This window comes from Strix uralensis, chromosome 4 (assembly GCF_047716275.1).
Source record: "Strix uralensis isolate ZFMK-TIS-50842 chromosome 4, bStrUra1, whole genome shotgun sequence".
NCBI lineage: Eukaryota > Metazoa > Chordata > Aves > Strigiformes > Strigidae > Strix > Strix uralensis.
In genome coordinates this window covers 94260794-94285028 of record NC_133975.1, presented here as the reverse complement: position 1 = coordinate 94285028, position 24235 = coordinate 94260794, and the positions used below count along the sequence as shown (strand labels likewise).

The window sequence follows — 24235 nt, the reverse complement described above, 5'->3', positions numbered from 1 at the left end:
TCTCAATCCAAGCCACATTTATAGCTTTTGTTCAATTTGTCATTGGTTGAGTTCCTGTAGCAGAACACCAGAATGGCACTGCCACACTGGCAACACTGTGCCACGGTTTTGCAAGTGTGTGGAACAAAAGTTTAACTTATCTGAACCACGGAACTGAGATTAGTGCAATGCAAATGCTCCCACCAGAGTTCAGCTAAGACACTGCAGCAAACTGTGCCAATTGAGGCACAGACTCTCCATTGAGGTGCAGAAGGAAAGTCCTTTATTATTACAATGGTACATACTCCTGCTCTCGCTACCTTAGCTCTTACTTCACGATAAGCAAGTCACCAACTAGACAATCATCAACCCTCTCTCCCAGAAACTGCTCCATACTTTCTCCAAGCTGACTTATCTTTCTTCCAAGGCCTGCTTCTCCAGGCCGGCGCAAAGCATAGCTAGCACTTCTCCAAGCCAGCACAGGACAGAACCCCTGCTGGGCTTGCCGAGCAGAGCTCTTCACCTTTGCTAAGCTCCCCAAACAGAACTCCTTTACTGATGTCGATTTGGCTCTTAAGTATTGAATCTCCCACAGCTGTGCAGAGCTGACAGGCCAATGCCGACTTGCCTCTTAATCATTTACCAGTAACACATGATTTGACTCAACATCTTGAATATCCCACAGCTGTGCAGAGCTGACACTCCCACAGCAAACCTTTTAGGTTCCTGAAATCTTTATAAATGCTGGTGGCCTTGATCTTCCTCTTTATGTTTCAGGTGAAAAACAAAGAAGCAGTATGGTACTTTTCAATGCCACAGCCAGCATATGGTTCAGCACTCGTTCAGAGAGTTCCACACTGCCTGTGGCACCTTGGCTCCCATTCGAGGCCTTCTGCCCCAGGAATGACCAAGTCTCCCTAGTTTGTGAGGGCAATGAGGTTTTGTTTGGAAATAACAAAAACAAGACAGAAAAGAAGGTATTAGCTAGTCTGTGGTTTTGTTTAGGTTTTCAGTTTGTCAAACAAAGCCTTTGGGGCAGTTTTCAGGTCGCTAAAGCCACCCTTGAATAGCTTCAGAAACACAACACAAAAATGAAGAACCCTGCATCTGAACTCAAACCATAGGAGACAGATGCAAACTTTATTCCTACAACATACAGAGACATACAATGTCCATCAGATACCAGAACTCATATCCAAATCATAGCTTTATACCCAAATCGTAACTCTGCTAAATCTGTCATTACAAAGTTACAGACATAAAATAGATAGCCTTTTCATTTGGAGTAAAATAATGCTTTTGTTGATTGATGCTGATGTCTTTTTTTCTCTAATTTGTATTTAGTAAGTTCACTTACTACTCAGAATAATAAACCTCAGTCTAAAATACGACCAACTAGGTCAGTGCAGTAGTAATTTTTTTCTTCCACGTTGTCTTGAGGGAATAGGCAACATTTGCCTGCTGTCTCCTTTTATTTGCAATCTCAGTTTAAATCCTTAATAGAATTAGTTAGAGAAGCCTCTTTCAAAAAATGTATGACTCTCTACTGGAAAATCTTCTGTCTTGATTTTCCCATGTAGCGTCTACCCTATGCCTGGTGACTAAGCTCAAATACGATACTGTATTCATTTGATATTTCATAAGGCAACTGGAAGGGGATTTCCTTGTACTTACATGGAAATGGACCTAACTCTGTTTTGATCTTTTAGTTAAGTGTGGGCAGAGAGATACATCATGTTTTAATCGTGATGCCATCTCTCAGTACTGGCAGCACCGGGTCCATAGGCAGCCAGAGATACCACCCCATTGAGCAGGGATTTCACGTTACGCTGATGCAACCACCTCAAGGAGTCTGCCTTTACACTCCAGAATTAATTTGCATTATCTATTTACTTTTCTTTTTTCCTTTCCCTAATTGGTGGTCGTAATTGGTGGGCTCTGGTCCTGCACACCGTTGAGGCACTGCACGGTTCACTGTACAGCTGAAGCTTTTGTGGAATGAGGGAAGCATGATTCACGGAGTCAGCCTACACAGATCAGTCCCAGACTACAGACTGTTGTGTGTCTTTGACTCTAATTGGTACCTGAGTAGTTTTCAAAAGATAACATTAAACATAATTAACTTCTGAACGATACATACCTCCTTCTTTCTCAGAAGAATGAGTGTGAAATTTTCCCTCCACATTACGCCTCCGAAAGGGCCTGTAAGAGTAAGATTTGTTAGTGTATGAATGACAGACTTCCTGTATATATTACTTAAGCATAAGTCTTCCTGCTCCACTGCTGGTAGAATCTGAAGTTTTGTATCACTGGGAAGCAGAGAGGCTCAGCTTCAATCCCCAAAGGTCTCAGGTAAGACTCTACCTACAATGTTTACGGACAGACAAGCAATAATCCGATCTTTCTTGAAGTCAGCTTTGACCCTTGTACTCAAAGCGAGTAAGACACTTGGCTTTACAGGAAGAGGGAATTTGAAAAAGAGTCACAATAAAAGGTTTTGCAGTTCTCAGATTTTTTCAGTATCTATTTTTCTGTAACTTTATACAGATAACGGGGAACAGGGTAATGATGAACCAGGGCTGGAAAGAATGAGCTACCATAATTCACTGACAGCTTTAATGCTCATTAGGTATTCAACTCAAATTCATGCCAGCAGAGCCCTTCCCTCAGTCCACAACAGTACCTGCTCCCGTGAGACTCCATGGTGCTCCTCGGGCAGTCTGCAAGGGCTGAGCCTGTGCCGCCAGCAAGCACCTCCCTGGGGCTGCAGACAGGTGCCCAGTGGGACTGAAACACTGCACGGAGCCCACCATTTTCTGATGGGCTTCAGGAACACCTAGCGTGCTATTTGCCTATATTATTTTGAATAAAATGTGTAAAATATGTTACGATGAGACTGTTCCATTTCCCCATTTTCACACAATTATCTCATCCCTTCTAGTACAGCGTAGCTGCTTCACCACCAGCAAAGAAATACGCTTCCTTTCTGTCCAATTTTGATGTATGAGTGGTTTTGCCCACTTAACCCTGGTAGAAGGTATCCATCCTTAAACTGTCGACACTGTGCCGGAATTTCTCTACGTGGATAATAAAAAGGAAAAGTTGAGGAACTCCGGAGCTGCCTGGGGCGGAGGATCCCTGAGGAGGCAGGTCTCTCTCAGCATGGGGGAGCCCGGGGAATGTCGCCCAGGCAGAGGAGGAGCCGCGGTGCCACCCCTGGGCAGTCTCTCTCCCTCTCCCCCTCCCTCTCCCCCGCCAGCCGTGGGGTGACATTTCCAGGAATCTCCCAGCACTTTTTTTGGGTCATTCTAACCGCTGCAGCAGAGCCGAGACCCCGCCAGCGGCGGGAGCCGTGACTAACCTCGCCGCTCCCGCCTAACGCAGCGGAAGGGTGACACCTCTGCATGGAGGCAGGTAGAAATCCCGCCTCCCTCGGGCGGATGGCGGGGAAGCCCCGGCGGGAGGCGGTGGCGGCGGCGGCGGGCGGGGCCCCGGAGGAGCGCGGGGTCGCGCCGCTCGGCCCGGCCCGGCCCGGCCGCGGGCAGCCCGGCGGCCCGTGCTGCCGGGAACAATGGAGGCGTTCTCGGCCGGGCTATTCCTGGTCCCGCCGGAGCCGCACGCCGCTCCCTCAGGGCTCCCAGCTCATTGTTTGTGTTCGTTTCGGTGAAACAATCGCGGCCTACGTCGGACGCGTTTGGCCGTTCCTCCTGCCATTATCACCTTTTCCTGTTCCCCTGGAGAAAATGGACCTTTGATACCCTGCCAGGTTGCATTACTGAATTCCCTGCCCGTTTCAGGGTGCAGTCATGACAAAGGCAGGCGCTTTTACTGAAGGGAAAAAAAAAAAAAATCACAGAAAGAATGTGGAAGAAAACCTTACTCTGGAAAAAAAGCAAGTTGCGTAATAGTGAAGGAATGAGGTAGGGTGAGTCATCCCGCTGCTGAGCACTGCATCTGGTCGAGTTCTCACCCACCCAGGAGGGAGTTTGCCAGGCCCCGCTTACATCCCACAGCCAGTCAGCCCAGCCAGGGTATAGCCCCGAAAATAGAACTGTATCTAGTCACCTCCGAGCACACACAAGAAGCGAACTCACGGTTGCCCTCAGCAGAAGCATAAACTCTCTTTACCTAAATTTTATTACGAACGACACCACTGATCCCAGCCTCATCTAGGTCTGCAAGGAGGTTTGGGAGACTTAGGTCCAGAGGCTCCCCTAAACACACAGTTCTTCCGTGGAAGACCTCTTCTCATGGTCTGTGCTTCATACTCCTCTTACCATACTTTTCCTCCAGCTTCCCCCTCAGAACAACTGCTTTTATCCTCTGATACTGAAGCTGATTTCAGTTCTTTCCTGTTTGCTCTCCACTTTTTAATCTTCTATGGGACTCATGTGTGCCCTTACAAATCCTGAGGGTGCTGTAAGAGTGGGAATAAAGAAACACATGCTTTTTGGATGTAATCTTCTTTCTTTTTCTTAAAAACTGTGCAGTAGGGTGAGGCAGGTTAATTAATTTTTGCTTAAAGTTTGAATTAGTCTTAATTCGAGTGTAGCTGTACATGCACATCTAGGACTCCCGGCTTTTTCCTCAGCTCTGCTACTGACTGATTCAGAGAACACGACAATTTCCACGTTTGTACTCGCAGAGACCAACTAACTCTCAGCACACTTCTACCTTTATTTTGGATAGAGAGTCTTAGAAAGAAAGACGGATCACAAAGACAATGGTTGTTGCTATCTTATCAGTGGGAAGAAGACAAGGTGTTATTATAAAGGATAAGCTTTCAGTAATGAAATCTCTCTTCTTCCTGTAGACTACACAAGGCCACACACACTGCCTGTGCAGCCACCTCCTACTGAATTTCCTTGAAGGTCACTCTAGCTAACTGAATTTGGTGGATTTTCTGGAGACATCAGTCCCACTCCTACTAAACACTTTTAGCCTGGAGCTGATGTTCTTCCATCACTCCATTAAACTCAGTCCCTCGTAATTTCTCTGTTGTATTTATGAGCAAATCTGACAATTTAAGAACTTATCTCAAAGTTTATGAGATGATGAGGTTCACAAAACCAGGAGATGCAATTAGCTAGTGAGAACAGCATCCAACAGAAGTTCCTACCAGGCCTGCCAATCACATAGAAGTCTTTTTGAAAAGGTATATGTTGTTTAGATCTGTTGTAAGGAGTAAGGCAGAAGGGAGGCTAGTGAAAAGTTGGATTGTTATAAGCTCTGAACTGTTTGCTTGTAAGACTCAGATCCTACAGGCTTTCTGTGTTAAAAAAAATATCAAGTTGTGTGCAGTTTTCCTCATGTCATAGAAGTAATAGTTGTGAATAAAGACACTTTTCAATATATAGCCTGAAAAATTATGCCTGAAACTTTGACTTACATCTCTTTTTTAAAATTTAAAATGTTTTGCTTGTTTTCCATCATATGCCATTTAAGGTTTTACAAGAAAGCATTTAGTTGCATTGCTACCAATGTAACTGTGAAGCAGCAGTTTGTACCAGAAATTCAAAATTTAGTCCAAGAGTCAAAATACTTTGGCCACCTGTGCTTAATTCTGCTGTTACCACAACAAGACTGTTTTTCATATGATTTGTGTAACACTCCGTATTGAATTAAATCTTGGAAGTACATTTTCTACTGCAAAATAGCTTTTTGTGGTTAAAATACTGTTTGCAACAAAACCTCCTCTTTTCGTGACATGTCACATGCTGAAACAATGGCAAAAAGATAAATCACTCCAAATCTAATTTTAACTGCTGCAAATTTTGCAATAGGTTCACTAATTTTTGTAATGTTTAGAACAGTGTATATGACAGCTATAGGCATATAGCATACAGATTTCTGATGCAACCTTCACTGGCATTTCTGGGTACTATAAGCAGCACGAAGCAGAGTACAAATCTCCCCAAAAGGGTTGCTTACTCCACCCTTCCTTTGTTTCAAAGTTGTTTCTGATTTTTTGCCTTTAGGGTTATTTTTAATGTTAGATCATTTCCATTGTTTATCTTCAGAAAAGTGTTTCCAGGCCATTTTGCAGTCATCACTGTTCTGGTAAGGCCTACGAAAAGGTGAAGGTTATATGTTTTTCTGGCTGATGTGGTCAGAAATATATGACTGTCATCAGCATCATACACCTATATCTAATTCCTTGGCTAACAGTTTTCTCTCTGTTCATTTTCATTGCTTAATCCATCAAAGATTTCCCAAGGGGCTGAATATATCTTTCCATGCTGCAGGCTGATAAAGAATGCACCAATGTAATAAATAGACTAATGCTATTAATATGGACAGTGCTCTGGAGCCAAACCTGGGGCCAAGAACCTAGCAGCTGCACAAAGGCATCTATGCAAGTGGCCTTGGGAAACACAGATGCCTCTGGGTGTCTGAAGATCCCTAAGAATCTGCCATGAGGGATTTACAGGCTGGTCCATGATGGGCAAAATCCCTCATTCCTGAGCAAAAGATCAGGAAGAAACTCTGCAAAGGGTTGCTCATGAATCCACCCTCTCAGAGTGTCTCCTGTGGGTTTTTCCACAGAAGGCACGGACCAACAAGCAGTGTTTATAGAAAAACCTTTAGGCTGGCTGAGAGTTGGAATGAATCTGCCTGGGGTTTTCTGATCTGTGAACTCCACCGCTACTGTGCTGCTCAGTATCTGCTCATGATAGGAAGTGGGGAACAATCTCATATGATAAATAAATATAGAGGAATGAATAGCCTTAGTTTTATCCCACTGCCTTGTCTCTGAACCAAGAAAAAGCTCACTTGTACTGACTCTGCAGAAGCTGTGACAGTTTGTCCAGATGCTCTTCATGTTAAACATCACTCCATTTAATGAATCAGGACCTAGGAGATTTGGATGCTGGCTTTGTCAATGGTTTACATCATGAACCAGAGTAAATCACTCGATTTGCAACAGTTTTAACACCTGTACAAAGGAATTACGGATGCCTCCTTTGCAAGTTGCTTTCATCTACGGATACAAACCCCCCTATATCTAACACATACTTAACAGATAACATGGAGTTGCATCTATTTTTAAGTCCAGTTTTCTTGGCTGCACATCGTTCCCTACTCAATATGGGGCCACCGTGCTCCTGCTGTTGTTGAGGACTGTCAGACCTTACCTGTACAAATGAGGGCAAATAATTCTGACGACAGACCTCATGGACACAAGGATAAACGTAAAAAGTGAAACACGGTCTGATGTAAAAACAGGCTGAAGACTATCAGCTAATGAAGCTGAAAGAATATTTGCATGAAAAGTTATGCTGTTTCAGAACCTGTGGTGTATCTATATATGTGCATGAACACATCGGTCTATGTATATGCATATGTGTGCTCCGTGTTCACAGTGACTGTCTTACTGGGTTATAGCTAAGAGCTAGTTGAAAGTAGGGGCCACAAGGAGAGGCTGAGTTGAATGTGTGCATGTGTTTCTGTATAGCTATGGGTTTCTTTTACAGTAAGAGCTTCCTCCTAAATCAGCTTAACGTGAAATGCAGTTTACGGAGGGTAGACTGAAATCAGTTGCCCACTGAATGGCTGCAACAAATCTATTCAGCCAGCAGGGGAGGAAGAAGATCTTTGTAGCTGCTGCTGTTTTCCTGATGAATAATTATGCCACCTCCAGCTGGCTGCCAAAGACCCTTTCTTTAAAAGCCATATGTCCTCTCTAATAAAGCTCTCATCACACCTCCTTCAGGCTTCCCTCATTCTGCTGTACTTATGCCTGATTCATTTGGTTCATGCAGTTGTATGGCTGTAGGATGATGGCTTCCTTAAGCTAGTGCTTAGAGAAAGCAGGGCCTAGAGAAAAAGGAAGGATTGTCTGGGACATCCTGGGTCTGTGCCTCTGTGATTCCTGGAACGTTACTCACTGGGTAGCTCATATGGGTTTTCTTTTTAAATAGCTCTTTAAAGGGTTGCTGGAATCCATGTTACTTTAGATCTGCCATAAAGTGGCAGTGTTTCAGGGCACTCCCCCCCCAGATTAATCATTTTCACATTCTGAAATCTGTCAACTGTACCTTCAGGCACTGCCAATTCAAGCAAATACAAAAATAGTAGTTACAACACCTCAGGGCATGATTTCGTCAGATCTTCTACACTAAGCAGGTCTGACCTGCTCGATATTTATCTGAGAGACCTCCAGAGAACAGAAAGAAGAATACAGGAAGGGGCAGATCTTGTGAGGCAGCTGAGATTTCTTGCCAGTATAAATCATACAACATCTCTGGGAATTCAAACCTTGGTTGTTTAAAAAATAGCACTGCTTCTGCTGCGACCAACCTATATTGGTGCTGAAGCAGCGTGTGACTAGAGATGCTACCTTCCAAAAGGGATTTAAAAATGAGATTCTGCAGTTCTTTTCTCGAATTCAGGTTGTTAACTATGGCCACATTCCATCTCAAGGCAATGAATTACATACTGTTTCCCATAGTCTTGAATGTCAAAATTATTCTTCACACCTCCTACTAAAGCACACAGTCACTGCCATATTCCACTTCAGACAAGGCTGTATTCAACAAGGAGTCTTACATGCACAGTTAGCAAAGGAGTTGAAATCAGACAGAAATATAAAGTTAGTTTTCTGTTTATTCAGAAAGAAGCTGAAATCCAAGAAAGATCTAGGGAAACTACCAAGGCCTGCAGGGCCTCTCAGCTACTCTGCCCGAGCGGACTCTTGTGCTAGTATGAAATACAATCATGTGAAATTGTGACTTATAGCCCCTACAACATTGTGGTCTTGCAATGCTGCTAGTTATTCCACAGATTTCCACAGTCCTGCTGTGGAAATGATGCCGTCACAATTTTCTTGCAAGAAACACTACAACAACCATCTTTAGGAAGAATGCACATTGCTCTCAACTTCTTCACTGTGGCCATCACCACAATGTCATAGCTTCCTCCATAGTTCCCCGCAATAATGTCCCCAAACCATGTTTCCTGTGTACACATTTTTGGCCTGCTAACTGTGCAAGACATGGTCCGTACTGTGGATAATATGAAATCACATCCCTGTTGATAAGCCAGCTGGTTTAAGACTATTCTTCAGATTCTGCTCACATTTCCCCTTTGGGAATCCTAATGTCGGCCTCTTTTCATTACCCTGAAATTGGGAGGCATTTAATATTTAAATTCTGCCTCTGACAATGTACTTGAAACAGAAACCCTCTCCTAGACAGGGACTTACCAATTCAAAATTTCTTAGAAGAAATGGCTAAAAAGAACCACAAGAGAGAGGAAATCCTTTAAAATGGAGAAGATGGTCTTGGGGACTCATTTGCATGCTATGGGAACTTTGTACTTCAGACAGAGAGTTTTAACTGTGAACAAAGATCTTAAATAGGAATTTATCCCAGTGGCATCATGAATCATTGTTTGGTAAAAATTTCTTACAGTGAGGCACCACTGTGCTGTACTTTAAAGAATGCGGTATAAATGCTGCTAAAATACTGTCAGCTTGGTGTTTGGATATTCTAATTTTAGCCTTGTTTATTATGTTTCATCTCCATGGTGTTTTTAGGCAATTCTTGTACCAGCAATGCTAGAAAATTCCTCTTTTTCAGAGAGAGCTTGTGGTCACTGGGACACTGATGATGCTTCTCTGTGTGATTTCTGTATGGACATGTTCACACAATTAGGTCCTGTAATATGAAAGTGGATGATGCCGTCACAGTTTTCTTGCAAGAAATGCTACCAGAACCATCTTTAGGAGGAAAGTTCATCTTTAAACTGCACTCTGTCTCTAGCAATGGGAGCATCAAGCCATTCCAACTGATTTTTCAGCCATGGTGAAGCAGCTGCAAAAGTTTAGGATAGTGAGACTGGGGCCCACGTAGCTACTAAAAATGTACATCAGAAAGCTGTATAGAGACAATTCCTAGACAACAAAGAAAAGGAGTGGAGTTGAAGATGCTGTTGTTCTAATGGCAATTTACAGGAGGTTGCTATCAACAAGTTGGTAAGATTTCTTTTTTCTTAGCTGTCATGGGACTTCTTTGTCTGCGTGGATCTATTTTAAACAGTTTTCCCCTTTCAGCACTCCCTGGTAATAAGAAACTTATGTAAGTGCTCTTCTTCAGGGAGAATCTCGTTTTGGTCTGGTTGTTTTGCCTTGTGAAAACCACAGGGCTTAGAGAGCATACAAAAAGAGCTTACATACTCAAAAGGTGCAGCAGGCAACTGAGACAAACTGCAAGGGCAGGATTAATGGGACTGTGAGCTTCATGGTTCAGATGTTTGCAGATCAGTAATTAGCATCCTCCACCCAGTGAATTGATCTCTGCCTAAGTAGCACTGTGTAGAACTATGGAGAGCTGTATTAGACATAGGGATAGTTGAAAAAAATATAAAAAAATACAACCAAAACTCAAACCTTTCTTCCCCTTTCTTGGTTTGTGAGGGCAAGAACTATGTTCTCCCATGCTGGGAGAGAGGGAATAGTTTGGCCCACCCCACAAGCTGTTGGGCAGGGTGCATCCTGAAAGGGCAGGTGGATCTGGGAGTGCATTTGGTGCCATGGCAGTGATAAAGGTGGGTGCGGGCTGTATTGAGTGCTCTGAGCAGTGAGCCTGCCAGCACAGCAGGGAGAGGAGGTCTCTTGCTACATAACCTTCCTGCTAGTAAATTCATGCCTGGTCTGTACTGAAACCCTAAACAACAGGCGTTTTTTTTCTTGTTGTTTCTAACGGCTATATTCCAGTTGGGAGTAGGGGTAATATACAGGACTGGATTTCACAGAGTAACTTTGTAGCAATCTCTTAGTGTACAAGGCTGAATCTGGTGTAACTTCTCTGCTAGAAAGGGAGTGTGGTCTGTGAAAGGGCCTGGCCCTTGTTTAGAAGCGTGTTTAAAAGCTGTGCAAATAGCAGGTAAGTTGCTATCAGATGCTAATGTGATGGCAACATGTTCAGTAGAGTCCTGCAGTTGTCAAAAAACACTCTACTGTAATTAAAAGCAAATCTAGAACAACTTCCTGACAGGTTTTATAAGAAAATTAGCTATCTTACAGTGAAACCAGGCTAACAAATATCATTGCAGAATGACTTTCTGCTTTGTCTCACCCTTGTAAATAAGCCTAGTTCTTAATTCTCATATGAGATAATAAAATGCATTTGTCATCATTTATGACAATAAATAAAATTAAATATATGAATAAATATATTAATAAGTGAAACAAACCCTTTTTTAACTAGGTTGTGACTACAGGGGAAGGGTGGGGGGGGGAAAAAGTCAAGATTTAAAATTATGTAAAGACTCTTAATGCCCAAGTAGTAAGTATATATTATAACTATTCCTTCTTCAGGAAATCAAAGGTAGGTATACTTCTCTCCTAGGCTGATCAATTATATAGAAACTTGACTTTTGTCTTTTTCTTTCTTTTTGGAGACAAAGTTGCTGCTTTTGAGACTGTATCCAATCCACCGCAAGTAGTATGTGTCAGCAGGATCCAAAAGTTGGGGTTGAAATGCTGCTGCTAATTATAGATCCTGAGACAAGAAATCAATACGAAGAAGTAAATAGAAGTTGGTAGTGAGCCACCAAGGCCTAGTTTGTCAGTCTTTGTCTGAAAACAAACGCAGCATGGAGAAAGAAGTGCTAACCCTCATATTTGTAAAGTAAGTAAATCAGTGTTTTCCTTATTTTCTGCTGTTTGTTTCATTAGCTACTTACAGCTTGGTATCATACTGTGATTACTGTAATGAAAAATTACAAGGACGTGCCAATCATAAGCTTGTTTCTGGACATAATAAACTTCACCCAATTTAGGCAAAATATTCTTTTAAACTTTCTGTTTCACCTCTTGTCCTAATTATCTAAGTTATGTTCTCATAAAACTTAGGAATTCTTTTGATAACTAATTTAAAAATGATAATTTTGGGTATCCCGCAAAAGATGTCTGGAGGGAAAGTGTAGAACTTCATTCTGAAGATAAGAGGCACTAAAGTAGTACCAATGGTGCAAAACATGCTGCAATATTAATCTTAGAAATGGCAACAGGTGGAAGAATTTTTGTGGCAGGTTTCAATGTTTTGTTACTGTTTTGATTAACTTCCTCTTCTTGTTATATCACAAATCAGAAGCAGTGTGCTCACAAGGCTGGTGAAAAAACTGTGATTAGTTTTAACCACCTGAGTATTTGGTATAGCCTACGTTCCACTGTGTACCACAGATAGCGCTGCCCTGATTTTGCAAATGCTCTTTCAGCCCACTGGAGTGTGGCATGAAGTAAAGAAAAATGTTTCTCAATATGATTACAAGATAATTCTTCCTTGGCCAACTCCAAGTCAAAACAGCCATATCTTTAATATGATGGCATGCCTGAGAGAGTCAGTAATACTAATTTGCTGCAGAAGTGTCCCCAATAGCCTGCAGTTGTAAGGAGGGCACCTGACTTGTACATATATAAAGAACGTGAAGAAAAATGGAATTGAAGTATTGTCTGGCCAAAATAAAAAAGTTACAGTTTTGAGTTGGTCTCCTCCTGTGTAACACTAGCTTATGTGGCAAATTACTTCTTTGCCTTAGTCTTGGCATACTAAATTATAAGAGAAATAAATGCTGAAGAAAATTAGGGTGATCTCCAATCATTTGATTTAATGCCCCCTCTCTTAAATATTTTATCTAAAATTGTTCAGTCTTCACTGGTGTCATGCTCTGTTCTTCCTAGAGCACATTCTTTTCCTTACAGAGAGTAGTACCCATCCTAAAGCAGAACTGTAAGGCTAAAGTAGAACACAGAAGATAAGCTAGTTATTTGTTGGATTGCAGAGGTTTGATGCATAGGTTGAGTCTACAGCTGTTACTTTCTATCTGGATATGGATTGTTTGTTTGTTTCCGTTAAAAGCTAAAACTGATTTTTTTTTTTTCTTACTTTGTTAATGATGCCTATGACTGGGCTTGTTATCAATTTTACCTTCAGGCATGGATGGATTCCAGTAATATTATTTCCCCATCTTGTGTCCTAATGTTTTCAGCCTGTCTGCATTTAAATAGCTAAACAATGAAATTTAATTGTCCTCTCAAGCACGTGATATTCTGTCGCTTATTTTACTGGACACAGACTAGATCATGCCATGATGAAGTGCTCTTGAACAGGGCTATCTGTGCTAAACTAGGTTACGCTGATTTGGATCAGGGTTGAGCCTGTAATATTCATGCTTTGTTTCCTCTGTTTGTTTTTTGCTTTAACTGCCCCCCTTCCCCCACCCTCTGAGCCTCTATCACTTCATGGCTGGTCCAGTGACTTCTAGGAGCAGGCTGGGGAAGCAGCCATAAGCTTCCACAGCATCTAGTTTCTCACACCGGGGCACTGTTTAACATGTATCATTATTATGAGACTGAGGGTAAACTGCCCAGACTTAATCAATGGCTCCTAAACAGAAGCATAAAGGTTTTTAAAGCATTTACTGCAGCCTTCAGACATGTTATTTATGAATGTTATCCCTCTTGCCTCCTTTTTTGTGGAGAAGGTGAACAGCTTTTATGTAACATTCATAAAACAGCTTCTGGAAGAACTGCTTCATAATCCTGATCATTACAGTATCATAGTTAGGGATAACACATCCTAAAAGCTTCATCTTTTAACAGCTGTATTTGTAATTTCAGTTTTTAATGGTATTTTGGCAAATGACGTAGTTGAAACAGGCTTAACAGTTTTATTTTTTCTGAGCCTACTGTAACTGGTGAGGCTTGTCATGCTTGGCTTTACCCCAAAAGGATAAAGGGTAATCCCCCTCCCCATCTATGATAATCCTCTGTTAGTTTTTCCCTCTTCTCCCCCCGCCTTCTTTTTTTCCTTTCATATCTCAATCCTGTTTGACAGAGTGAAAAAATGCTCCTTTGCAAAATATTGCTAGCATTCCTGTATTTGAAAATGCACTATCCGAAACAATAAAGTTAAAAATGGTTTATTTGTTTATAGTGGGGGAGTGAGCCATCATGGCTGGGGTTTTCTGTCCATCCCTTCTCCCTACTTTCCCACTGGGGAAACAAAAAATAGATCATCTACATCTGCTTTGAGTCAGTCACTTCTGTCTTCTGGTTTTCCAAGAATAGCCAAATGCTGCCATTGGTTCGCTAACTGTCAGGGAGAAAAACACTGTGGAGACTGTGGCATTAACGCAGCCTCTTGAAAACACCATCCCAAATGCATGCTCATCATGAGTCATGACGGGGTGCTCGGGTTATTTAATTCCTGCAATTTCTCTGCAGCAGAGCCCCCGAAGGTGCTATGCCCCTGTCTCGTATCTGCTGGAGTTCCCAATAACTTGTTTTCAGGCTAGAACCTATATGGGATCCTTCTGCCACCACAGAGACAGTACCATAATGTGCCCTCAAAGCTACTTTTCCCAAATATGACTGGAGAGTTGGGTAACTTAATGGGGGATCCTCAGTGTTACTCATTCGTAGGGTTTGAAGGAAGAGACCTCCCCTTTCCCCTGCTTGACAGCACCCTCAAAACTCCTCTCGTGTCCCTTTCTATCTGACGTGTGACTTGTGGAATGTGATTGTCTACGGGGAAAGCCTGAAAAGCTGGGGATTGATGAGAACTAGTGAGCTTCTGTATAAATAGGTGTATGGGGAAGTTGAGCCTTAAATTTGTGAGAGACTTGTGGCATGCCCATGGCCTGCTGTGCTGTGTTCTCCTTTCTAATAAATCCAAGTGATTCTGCCTTTCTATGTGCTGAAAGCAACAACAAAATAAAGCCCATGGTGGGGACAGGCATGGTAAAATCAGGTATTGACAGTAAATGGAAGGACTCCAAAATCCGCAAGGTTGTTCTCTTGCTTTAATTTTAAAGCATTAAAGTGTAGAAGGGACAATGTCCTCCTGCCTTGCCGCAAGAGAAGGACAACGCGCCTGGCCAGGAGCAAGGCCCTCAGAGAGGGGAAGGAAAAGCCCTTGGCGACGGCTGCGTCTCCCTCCATTTTCTAGGCCTATCCTACCAGGCTACGAGCCCCGAGAGGCACCCCGGCCAGGCCGCAGGCACGAGCCCGTCTCGGTGACGGGGGGACACGTTCCGCCCGGTACTCCGGGCGGACCCCGGCCTGCCGCCGCCGCGTAGGTGGGGTCTGGGCCCGGGATGCGGCCCGGGGCTGGCGGCGGCACAAGCAGCTCTCCCAGGCGGCCGGCGCCACCCCAGCCTCCTCCGCGCCGCCAGGGGGCGCTGGCGGCGGCTCTGCCCGGCGGGGGCGGGGGCAGCGGGGAGGCCGCGCGCAGGCGCGGGAGGGGGCGCCCCCGCCGCGTTGTCCCTCCCCGGTGGCAGCGCGCGGGGCGGGCGTCCCCTGCCGCAAGGGCTGCCGGTCTATCGGCGGCGCGGGGGCGGGCGGCCGGCCCGGGGCCCGGACATAAGATGGCGGCGGCGTTGCTGGGGAGGCGGCGGCGGCGGTTGCGGCCGTGTGGGCTGTCGCGGAGCGCGGGAGGTGCGCGGCTCTGCCCGGGCTCGCAGGGCGGATAGAGCGGGGCCGGCTCGGCGGAGCGGGGCCGCCATGGGCTCCCAGGTGCTGCAGATCCTGCGCCAGGGCGTGTGGGCGGCGCTGAGCGGCGGCTGGTACCAGGACCCGCACCAGGGCGCTGGGGTCAACGCGCTGCACCTCTACCTGTGGCTCTTCTTGCTCGGCTTCCCCTTCACCCTCTACATGGTGAGCGCAGGCCGCCGCCGCGCCCGGGAGATCGGTGTCGGCCTGGGCCTCGGGGCGGGCGGGCCTTGCGGGGGGCCGCCCGCCTCAGCGACGGCGGGGAGGCTCGGGAGGGGGGCGGGAAGGGCCGCGGGCCCGCCGCACGCGCGCCCCCTGCCCGCGGCGCTGCCCGCGCGCTGCCGCCGCCGGGTTGCCCCGGGCAGGGGCGCCCCGGGGCCCGCCTGCCGCCGGCGCTCCCCGGTCGGCGCTCGCCACCGCGAGGGGTGGCCCGCGGCGGGCCCGGCAGCCGCCGTCGAGGCGGGTCGGGAGGCGCCCGAGGCTGCGGCGGCTCGGGAGCACGGGCCTGTTACCGGGAAGGTGGGGGTGGGCGCTAACGGGGCGCACCGGGCGCGGCAGGGCTTCGGTCGCTGGCACTTTGCCATCGTTTTTCTGTTTGCTTTCCTTCAAAATTGGGCATAACTCTGCTAGCTTCCGCTGCAGATCTACGGGTATTGCAGGAAAAAGCGCAGTTTGTGTAGAAGCTGTCAGATCTAGCCAGTGTTTCTGCCTGGCAGCACTGTCACTTTGTCTTCTGACTTTTGAGGCTGGGGAGGGATGTGCTTTAGGGTCCATAGCCTAGAAGTTTATGTGGCCCTAGTGCAGTGTACTGTGTGCTGGCTGGCACCGTATCTGGACTGTGTGTTACTGATGAGGAGTTACTTATTTTTTGCTCGAGTCCAGACTTTATTGGACTTGGTCTGGGAGAATGCCTGTTGAATATATCTTTGTATCTGACACTTGAATCAAAGCTGTTAAAATACTAGCCTTTAAACCTAGTAATCTTCTTGACATTTGGACTTGGAAACAAGTATGGGAGAGGTATGGTCAGTTATGAGAGAAGGGGGCAGTTTCCTGTTGGCTGGTGCTTTTCTTTCTGTGTAAGTTTTGTGTAATTTGTGATATACTAATATTTCACTTTTCTCAGTAGAAAAGTATGGTCATACTAGGTGTGTTGTGAGCAGTTTTGAGCATATGAGGTAGAAAGTAATTTGCAAGTCTGTCAGGTCCAGATGCTGTGACAACTAAAAGTAGGAACAGCCTTGTGAAAAAATGTTAGTGAATGAAACCTTGGAGGAAAAACTGCGTGAGTGCAGTTGCAGAGTCTGAGAGCTCTGGGGTCAGGCATTTGCTTTGTTAAAAAGCAATTTGTAAGATTGTAGTATGAGACACTTCATACTAAGAAACAGGTAATGTGGAAGAGGAGGTTGCAGCCCTGTATGGTTAGTTTTTAATTCATATTACTGTGTCTCAGAAAAGGTAGCTCCAAGGCTTTGTGTTTGAAAACTTTAGACTGCTGGCAAGCAAACCGCAGGCTGAGACAAGCTGGTTTTAAAACCAAAGTTTATGTGACAACAGCTAGATAAAACTTTGAACTAAGCAGATCCTCTCTATAAAAACTGTGAATCTGTTTCTATTTGGAGTTCCACTGAATATGGGAAGAGGAGAGTCCTTTTGGTCTCAAACAAACAACAAAAAAAGCTACATTTAAGTACTGCTCTTCTGCTTTGATAGAATATTTAATTAGTATTGCAGTGCTGAGAAAGCTGTTCATAAAGGTGTGGTGAGCTGTATCCTGCATGTGCAGAAGGCTTTTGGAGGGGGGGCTGATTGATATTGTACATGGGTCTTTTGACAACTGTTAAATCTGGACCAGCATTTGAGTCTCCTGCTGCTCTAAAGCAGCAGTTAAGCTTCAGTTGCCCATACTATGGGGTAAACTTCAGTGTTGCTTAAACTTTTTTCTTTTCCTGTGCAGAGGGAAAAGACAGGCAAAAGCAAGCTGCTTTGGGTTTTGTTGAGGTCAGAGAAATTGTCTTGCTTCATAGCTCTGGACAAGTTAAAGATGCCACAACAAGTGCCAGCTTCCCTGAGAATAAGTAGGGAGATTAGTCACAAGTTAAAGCAGATTGAATCATATTTGGCTGTTTTCCCTCTTTCCACCCTCTGCAGTTTAAGTGTTGTCTAGACATAAACTAAACAGGCAGAACCGTGATGGTCATCTTAGCTCTTTAGCATCTCATAAGCTCATTTTAAGAATAAAAAGCAGTAAATGTTGCATTACTGTAGAACATACGTAAATAAGCAGAACTTGCTTAAAAAGTCTTAGGTAATCGTAATCTGAATTCTGAGCATGGCTCACTGGTGTGTAGGAGGGAGTTTCTAAGCTAGCTTCAAATGACTTGTTGCTGGCAGACAATCCTGTGTGTTTAAAAAAACAAGGTATATAGAAAGTCTTAGAATGCTCTCAGGTTTTATATTACTTATAAAACTTTCTCACATAAACAATTCTAAGATCATGGTGTTGCTTTGCGTTGGGGCAGCAATAACTGCAGTTATTCCTAAATTGGTTTGTAGCAACAAAGGCGGAAGGATCCCCCAAGAACTTTGCTTGTATCAAGCTCTCAAGGCTGAATGCATTTTGCAGGAAGCTAATCACTTTTTTCAGATGTTATTTAACCCCCAACAGGAATGGAACACTTAATCGCTTTTGGATATGGTAATTTAGATGCACTTATTGCTTGAAGACTTGGTTTATTGCACCCGAAGTTGCTAATCTTTCATCTGTGCATTCCTTCTATTGATCCTGTATTTTCAGAATGGAATCTGGGAATGGTTGTGGTCAGCGAGTAATACCATAAATCTGTGTGTTTCTTTGCCAGGGTTGTTAGGGTTGGTGGGTTTAACGCATACTGCAAACCAACTGAAGAAATGAGAGAGAATTCAGCTAGCCTTTCTTCTTTGGTCCCTCATCTGCCCTCTGAGCTTAAGCATGTGAAAGTGAGGTCTGTGCCCTGTATGAAGAAGAGACATATATAAATGTATCTATAATACAGATCCAGATACTTGTCTTTTTCTTGTGTATTTATCACTCAACCTGTCCTTGTCGGAAGTGTGACAAAAAGAAGAGTGTAGATAATGGAGGAATTGGGGTAGAGGAAGAGAAATGTCTGCTTGAGTGAAGCTGCTTGAGTCTGTGCTCTTGGATCTGTGGCTTGGCAGCATGCATACAAAGATACTGCTTTCTAGACTACTTAAATCTATCCTGTTTGGATATTTGTATTCAGTAACAGACTCAACTGTGTTTGTTGATCTGCATATCTGTTGTAAGAGCTGATCCCTGTTTTTACTTTAATCCAAAACTCAAGTTGTGAGAAGAAAATATGCTACAATATGGGGAAGCTGTACAACTGGGTTGTAAAATATAGTGGTAGAGTTGGAAAAAATACCGTAAATGCAGAGGCCAATGTTATGCATCAGTGTTTCAAGGGGGAGGGGAAGAGCAGAGGCTGCCAAAGCACTTCCCCTGGTCGGAATGCTGTTTCAGCCCCACCACGCGCGCAGGAGGGGGTGAAGTCTTGGCTCCGGCACTCAGGGAACTTTGCCAGTGACTGAAGAGGAGCCAGGACTGTACCTTGCTTGGGGTGATGGGCTTGTATGTACCTACAGAACTTGTCTGTCAAAGTCAAGCTCATTTAGACAACAGTTCACTTAATACGCAGTTGATTTTCTGACTTGTGTACATAGTTATAGAAGTAGGTCATATAAATGTAGCTTCATGTGAATGTCTCTTTCCAGTGAAGTGTCTGAAATAGATTCTGTTTCTTAAACTAAGAGTTTAAGTACTTGAATTTGGATGTATGATGAGAATCCCTGGTATCCCACATTCTCTAAGCCACATCTAGTTTCTTGGCTACTCGAGTTTCATTTGCACAGCTTGAGGTTTCAGTCAAAAACTAGATAACTCATAACTGAATGAGCTTCCTGATAACAGCAGTTCTTAAGGGCTCTGGCTGTTCATAAACAAAAAATGGTGACAAAAATACATCTACTGTTTCTTTATCTTTCCTCGTCTCCTGGATGAGTGCTTCTATAAAATACTGGCCTCAAAATGTTTGAACTTGAAGTCATTTTACAAGACAACTGTTACTGCTTAATGAATGTTTGATTGATATCACTTTTACGTAAGGGCTTGCAAATCTGATTTGGGTTGGGAGACTTTCCTGTGGATGTTCTCAACAGGTAACACCTACACATCTCTTTTTGAAAAGAATCTGGAAACCTCATTGCATCTGTAGTGTCTAGCTAAAGCTAGATATGATTAGCTAAGATCCATATAATCTTTGGTTCTTAGTAAGTATGCAGCACAGCCTGTGATCAGTGAAATTCCCTCTGGTTCCTGGCGTTTAGGTATTTGAAATGGTGAATCAAGATAGAGTGACCTTTGTAGTTCAAATGGGAATATTGTAGTCCTGTAACTAGTGGTCTGAAATTTCTTTTCGGTTCTAGGTTGACCACTGGAATCTAGGAATGCTTAAAGCTTTCTCTACCCACTCTTTCACAAAAGATGTGCTGTGATACAACTGAAATCACCTAAACCCAATATGACCTAATAGCCAGCAGCTTCCAGAAGGGACAGTCCCACTCATCAGCTGTGCATTCCTGCATCTTACCTTTGCTGTGTGTATAGTATGGATTTCATATGCTGTCTTGAAAGGTATAAATTTAGAAAGTAACCCCTGAGGGGAAGGTGGTAGGAAAATCAATGTCCTTCCCCTCTCTCTATCTTGGAGTACTACTTCACTTTAAGGTTTAGGGAAATACTTGTAGTGAAGAGTTTATCTAATGATTGGGTTTGTTCACCATTAGATGACTGAAGTTTTCAACAGAATGTAATTAAAGCAGGCAGTTTTTGTATGGTCATGTCTAGCTCTTTCTTCTACAAGAGCTTCAGTTTTGACTACTGCTGTTCAGTGTGTTTTCTTTTGGTGTTAATGGAAGTGACTGGAGATGTGCAGTTAAATGGGATGTTGTCTGAAATGTTGTTGCAACTACAGACTTGTAGCCAGCTGGTGTCTGCTAACAAGCTCTAACCTGAGGTTTTTCATCTGTTGTGCCCAATAAAAATGCTTTAGTATTTGTGAAGAGAACTGAAATGAGATCTAACTGCAAGTTTGTAGGACTTAGATTTGTATTCCAATCTTGAAAATGGTATTGTATAGGATACTCAGTTATGCTGGTGAGAGACCTGTCTCCCCTCAAATGTGGTAAAATGTCAAGCACAGTTTAAAGTACTAATTTCACTTGAATTTGCCTTGGCTTGTGAAGAGAAGACCCCAAATGGAAGTTGAATGCTTCTAAGTTTGGCAAAGAAAAATAGAGAAGGCAGCAGTGGTTTAGGTTAGATTGCAGTAACTATTCCTCTTGAGGCTGGAATGCAGACAAGTTGCAGGTACCATGGGTAGCACTGCTGTGCCACAGCATGAGACTTAGTATAAAGTATCATCAGACAGCAGAGTATGCAGACATGCTAGAATTTCTTCTATTCCCAGAGTATATGCCCTATCCACAGAGGAGCAACTACTAATGAATATGAGGAATAAAAAGTAGTGAGTTAACTTATTTTTAGCTTTCTGCAATCCTGTGGAAACAGGACATGAAGAAAAAGCACTCTTTAATTCTTTATTGGATTTGCTGCAAGTTACATGAGGTGTTTCACCTTTTTCCCCACTTGTTCTCAAAGCTTTCCTTTGCAGAACAGAATGTGTAGATTTCACCTTCCATAAGATAAACTGGATACACTGTGTGACCTCACTGCTGAGGGAGTGGAAGGGACAAATTGAAGAGCTCTCTAGTCAGAAGAGTATAGGCTTGCCTTTTATACACTTAACTCTAGCTTTTGTCATCTAGTGTTAAAGTGACTCTTCTGGTAATGGCTTCTGAACACTGGGTGCTTGTAAAGGAGAAGGTAGTTGTAGTTGTGTTTGTGATTGGGTAGCAGACTGCTTAGCAGGTACAGGAAGCTCACCTATTTTGCCAAAGTTAACGGGCTTGCCCTTGCCTGCAGGGAGCTAGCTGCCTCTGAAGTTCTTGGACGGGGAAGCGTGGTATTTCTTGAGGAAACCTTTGTAGCATTACTTCAGGGGTTGTGTGGATGCCATTAGCGTCATTGTGGCTCCTGGTTGCTTACTGATGCTGTTTTTAAATAGCTTTGTTTCCTCTTTGTCCTCCTGAGGTGGTGCTTGGTAAGTGAATCTCTGTGTCCATTAGGGTCTTGTCCAGCTCAGCATGCAAAATCTAAGTGAACATACCTCAGCTTAGTTTGCTTGTCCTACTTCAAATGTTATGTTAGGTGTTGACTTAACTTGTTTTGGTGGAAAAGGTAGGTTAAGCTTGATCTCTTTAAGAAAATAATCCTAATAAGTAAGCTGCCTCCTGATTGATTCCAGACTCAATTATTTATACTTGTTCGGCTTTAGAAATGTTACATTGATTATTTGTTTTTTGCTTACTGCCAGAAAGCAGCCAGATTAAAGATTGGTTTTGTTCTGAAATCAACAGTCAATACAATATTCAGAAATGTTTATTCTTTTATCACCCATATTAGTCCAATTTTTTGTATTTGGAGATCTCTTAAAATGGTGTTTTTGCTAAACTCATGGATTAAATTGTGTGACAAGCACTTCCAGTTCTTCTAGGACTAATAAGCTCTTGTATATGTAGAAATATTAATGTTGTAATCAGATCTCTTTTTAAATGACTAAAACTAGCTTTATGTGCAGAACAGAGAGGGCTCTCTGTTTTATTCTCCAGTCATGTTCCCTTTCTAATTCTGCAAAATGTGCATGGTACTTTTATCACCATAAAGACTCTTCTCTTGCAATGGTCTGTATAGGGAGGGAGAACTAGGTGTATGAGTCAAGCTGGAGTTTACCTTAGGCTAGGAGGTCTAAAAAGACAGTTCATTTATTCTCATCTGCTAAATTAATGTTTGCTGGGCAACAAATGCTGTTTAATTCTGACTGTCCTATGTCTGTGTGTGTGTGTATATATATGGCTGTTGGAATTTGGTATCAAAGTACACCATGAGTGGAGTAAAAGTAATGCAGCAAGATATTTGAGAACAGACTCTTACTGCTTTTATGAAGAAAGTGGTCTATTTGTGGATGAAGACTAAGAGTTAATATTTCATTTTGTTTAGTGACTACTTAAGGAAATGGCAAAACTATGAATAAAAGGTGAATTAGAAGGGTGAAAGCCTTGAAATGAAACCTGAAGTTTAACTAGTACTCCGAACACTTCTTTTAAATAGCTGTTAGGCCACACTTAATATCTGTTGCTGAAGTGATCGATCTCTAAAATCATTATGGGCCTTGGCAAAAGTTGCATGAGAAGTCTGAACTCTGAGTGGAATTTCAAAAGTTGGATTCAGTGAGGTTTTTCACATGGCTTCTGGCCCCCTTTGACACAGCTGAAAAATTCTCTTTGGAACATCTGCATTGGCTGCCTTTCCATGGGCATGTAATAGTGTAGCACAAATAATCTTTGCAGTGTGTGGTCTTGCAGGTTATTGTGGACTACTGCTCAAATGTGTGAGCAACAAATGTCAACAGCCTTTTTTTTTTGTATGCAGGTAGGGAAAAGTTTGACTTTTGACTGATCACTATTTTGTTATGCAAGAGTAGCTGTTGGAAGCTGACAAGCTAAGTCAAAATGTCTATGTTGGGTAGTTGAGCAGGTTTTCTCCCATCCACCATGCCGTCAAACTCAAGTCGATCTTTCCAAAGTGGACTTGGTGCTGTGTACCAGTCCTGAAATAAGGTCATACCCTGTGCTTGGTTTAGTTTTCAAGTTGCATAAAATCTTCCCATCTTTTTTTCTTCATAACAACTAATCAAAAATATTGGGTGTGACACAAAAAATCATGCTAGCTCTAGTTTTCCTAGTCTAGGTCTTGCATTCCAATAGCCTGGAAAAAGAGAACAAGAGTTGAATTTGGATCTCGAGCTTCAGTGATAGGTCTGCTTAGCATGCTGCTGCGGTGTTTTGGTATCTTGTCGTTCCACTGTTCCTTTTTTCTAGGTTGCTAGATTTCTAACAATCTTCACACAAAGTTTGACTGTAGGGGATGTGTGTTTAACCTTCGTTTTCAGTATGATCAATATTTTCTGTATGAAAGAAACAGTTGAACTCTAGATAGCTTTATGTACTCTAATGGACATTTGACCTTGTGTTCATTAACTCTTTCTTACTCTCTTTTGAAAGGCTCTTCCTTCTTCCATGATGATAGTAGCTGTCTACTGCCCGGTGATAGCAGCTCTCTTTATCGTTTTGAAGATGGTGAATTACCGTTTGCACAGGGCACTGGATGAGGGAGAAATTGTGGAGAGGAATGCCAGTGAGCATATGGACAGAGGTGCAAAACCAGAACAAAGCAATGTTTCAGCCAAGAGGAAGGACAGCAATGGGCCCAGGTAAGGTGTCTGCTGGTGCTTGTGTTCTGCTTCAGATGATAAACAGTCTTGTTTTTATCAGATGTATAACTGGAATGGTGGTTGAAATAAGCGCTGAGGAATATAGATGCAGTCCTCTGTAGTGCTGACAGACTGTTTCAGTCTGGTCTTTAAAAGCAGACTTATTTATGTATTTGGTTTGAAATGATGGATTCATGTTAATTTCCTGGTTCCTTCCCCAGAGGAGTTCCAGGACAATGTCGAAAATGCTGGAAGCGCTGAAACAATAGTGTGGAAAATGTGTGCTGATTAGGTCACTAAATACTTA

The 24235-nt window shown here is 43.3% G+C and overlaps 1 protein-coding gene across 9 annotated transcripts in view; it reads left to right on the top strand.

The window, feature by feature from the left end:
- Positions 1-14773: 14773 nt before the first annotated feature.
- PCNX1 (pecanex 1) overlaps positions 14774-24235 on the top strand; it is a 92145-nt gene continuing 82683 nt past the window's right edge. For 8 of the 9 annotated variants that reach the window (XM_074867977.1, XM_074867976.1, XM_074867972.1 and 5 more), the window contains exons 1-2: positions 14774-15640; positions 23720-23928. In XM_074867977.1, the coding sequence (XP_074724078.1) occupies positions 15488-15640; positions 23720-23928 (362 nt within the window). In that variant the 5' untranslated portion in view covers positions 14774-15487. Of the gene's footprint in view, positions 15641-23719; positions 23929-24235 lie in introns of those variants that run through there. The other variant, XM_074867978.1, reaches the window with a different exon arrangement.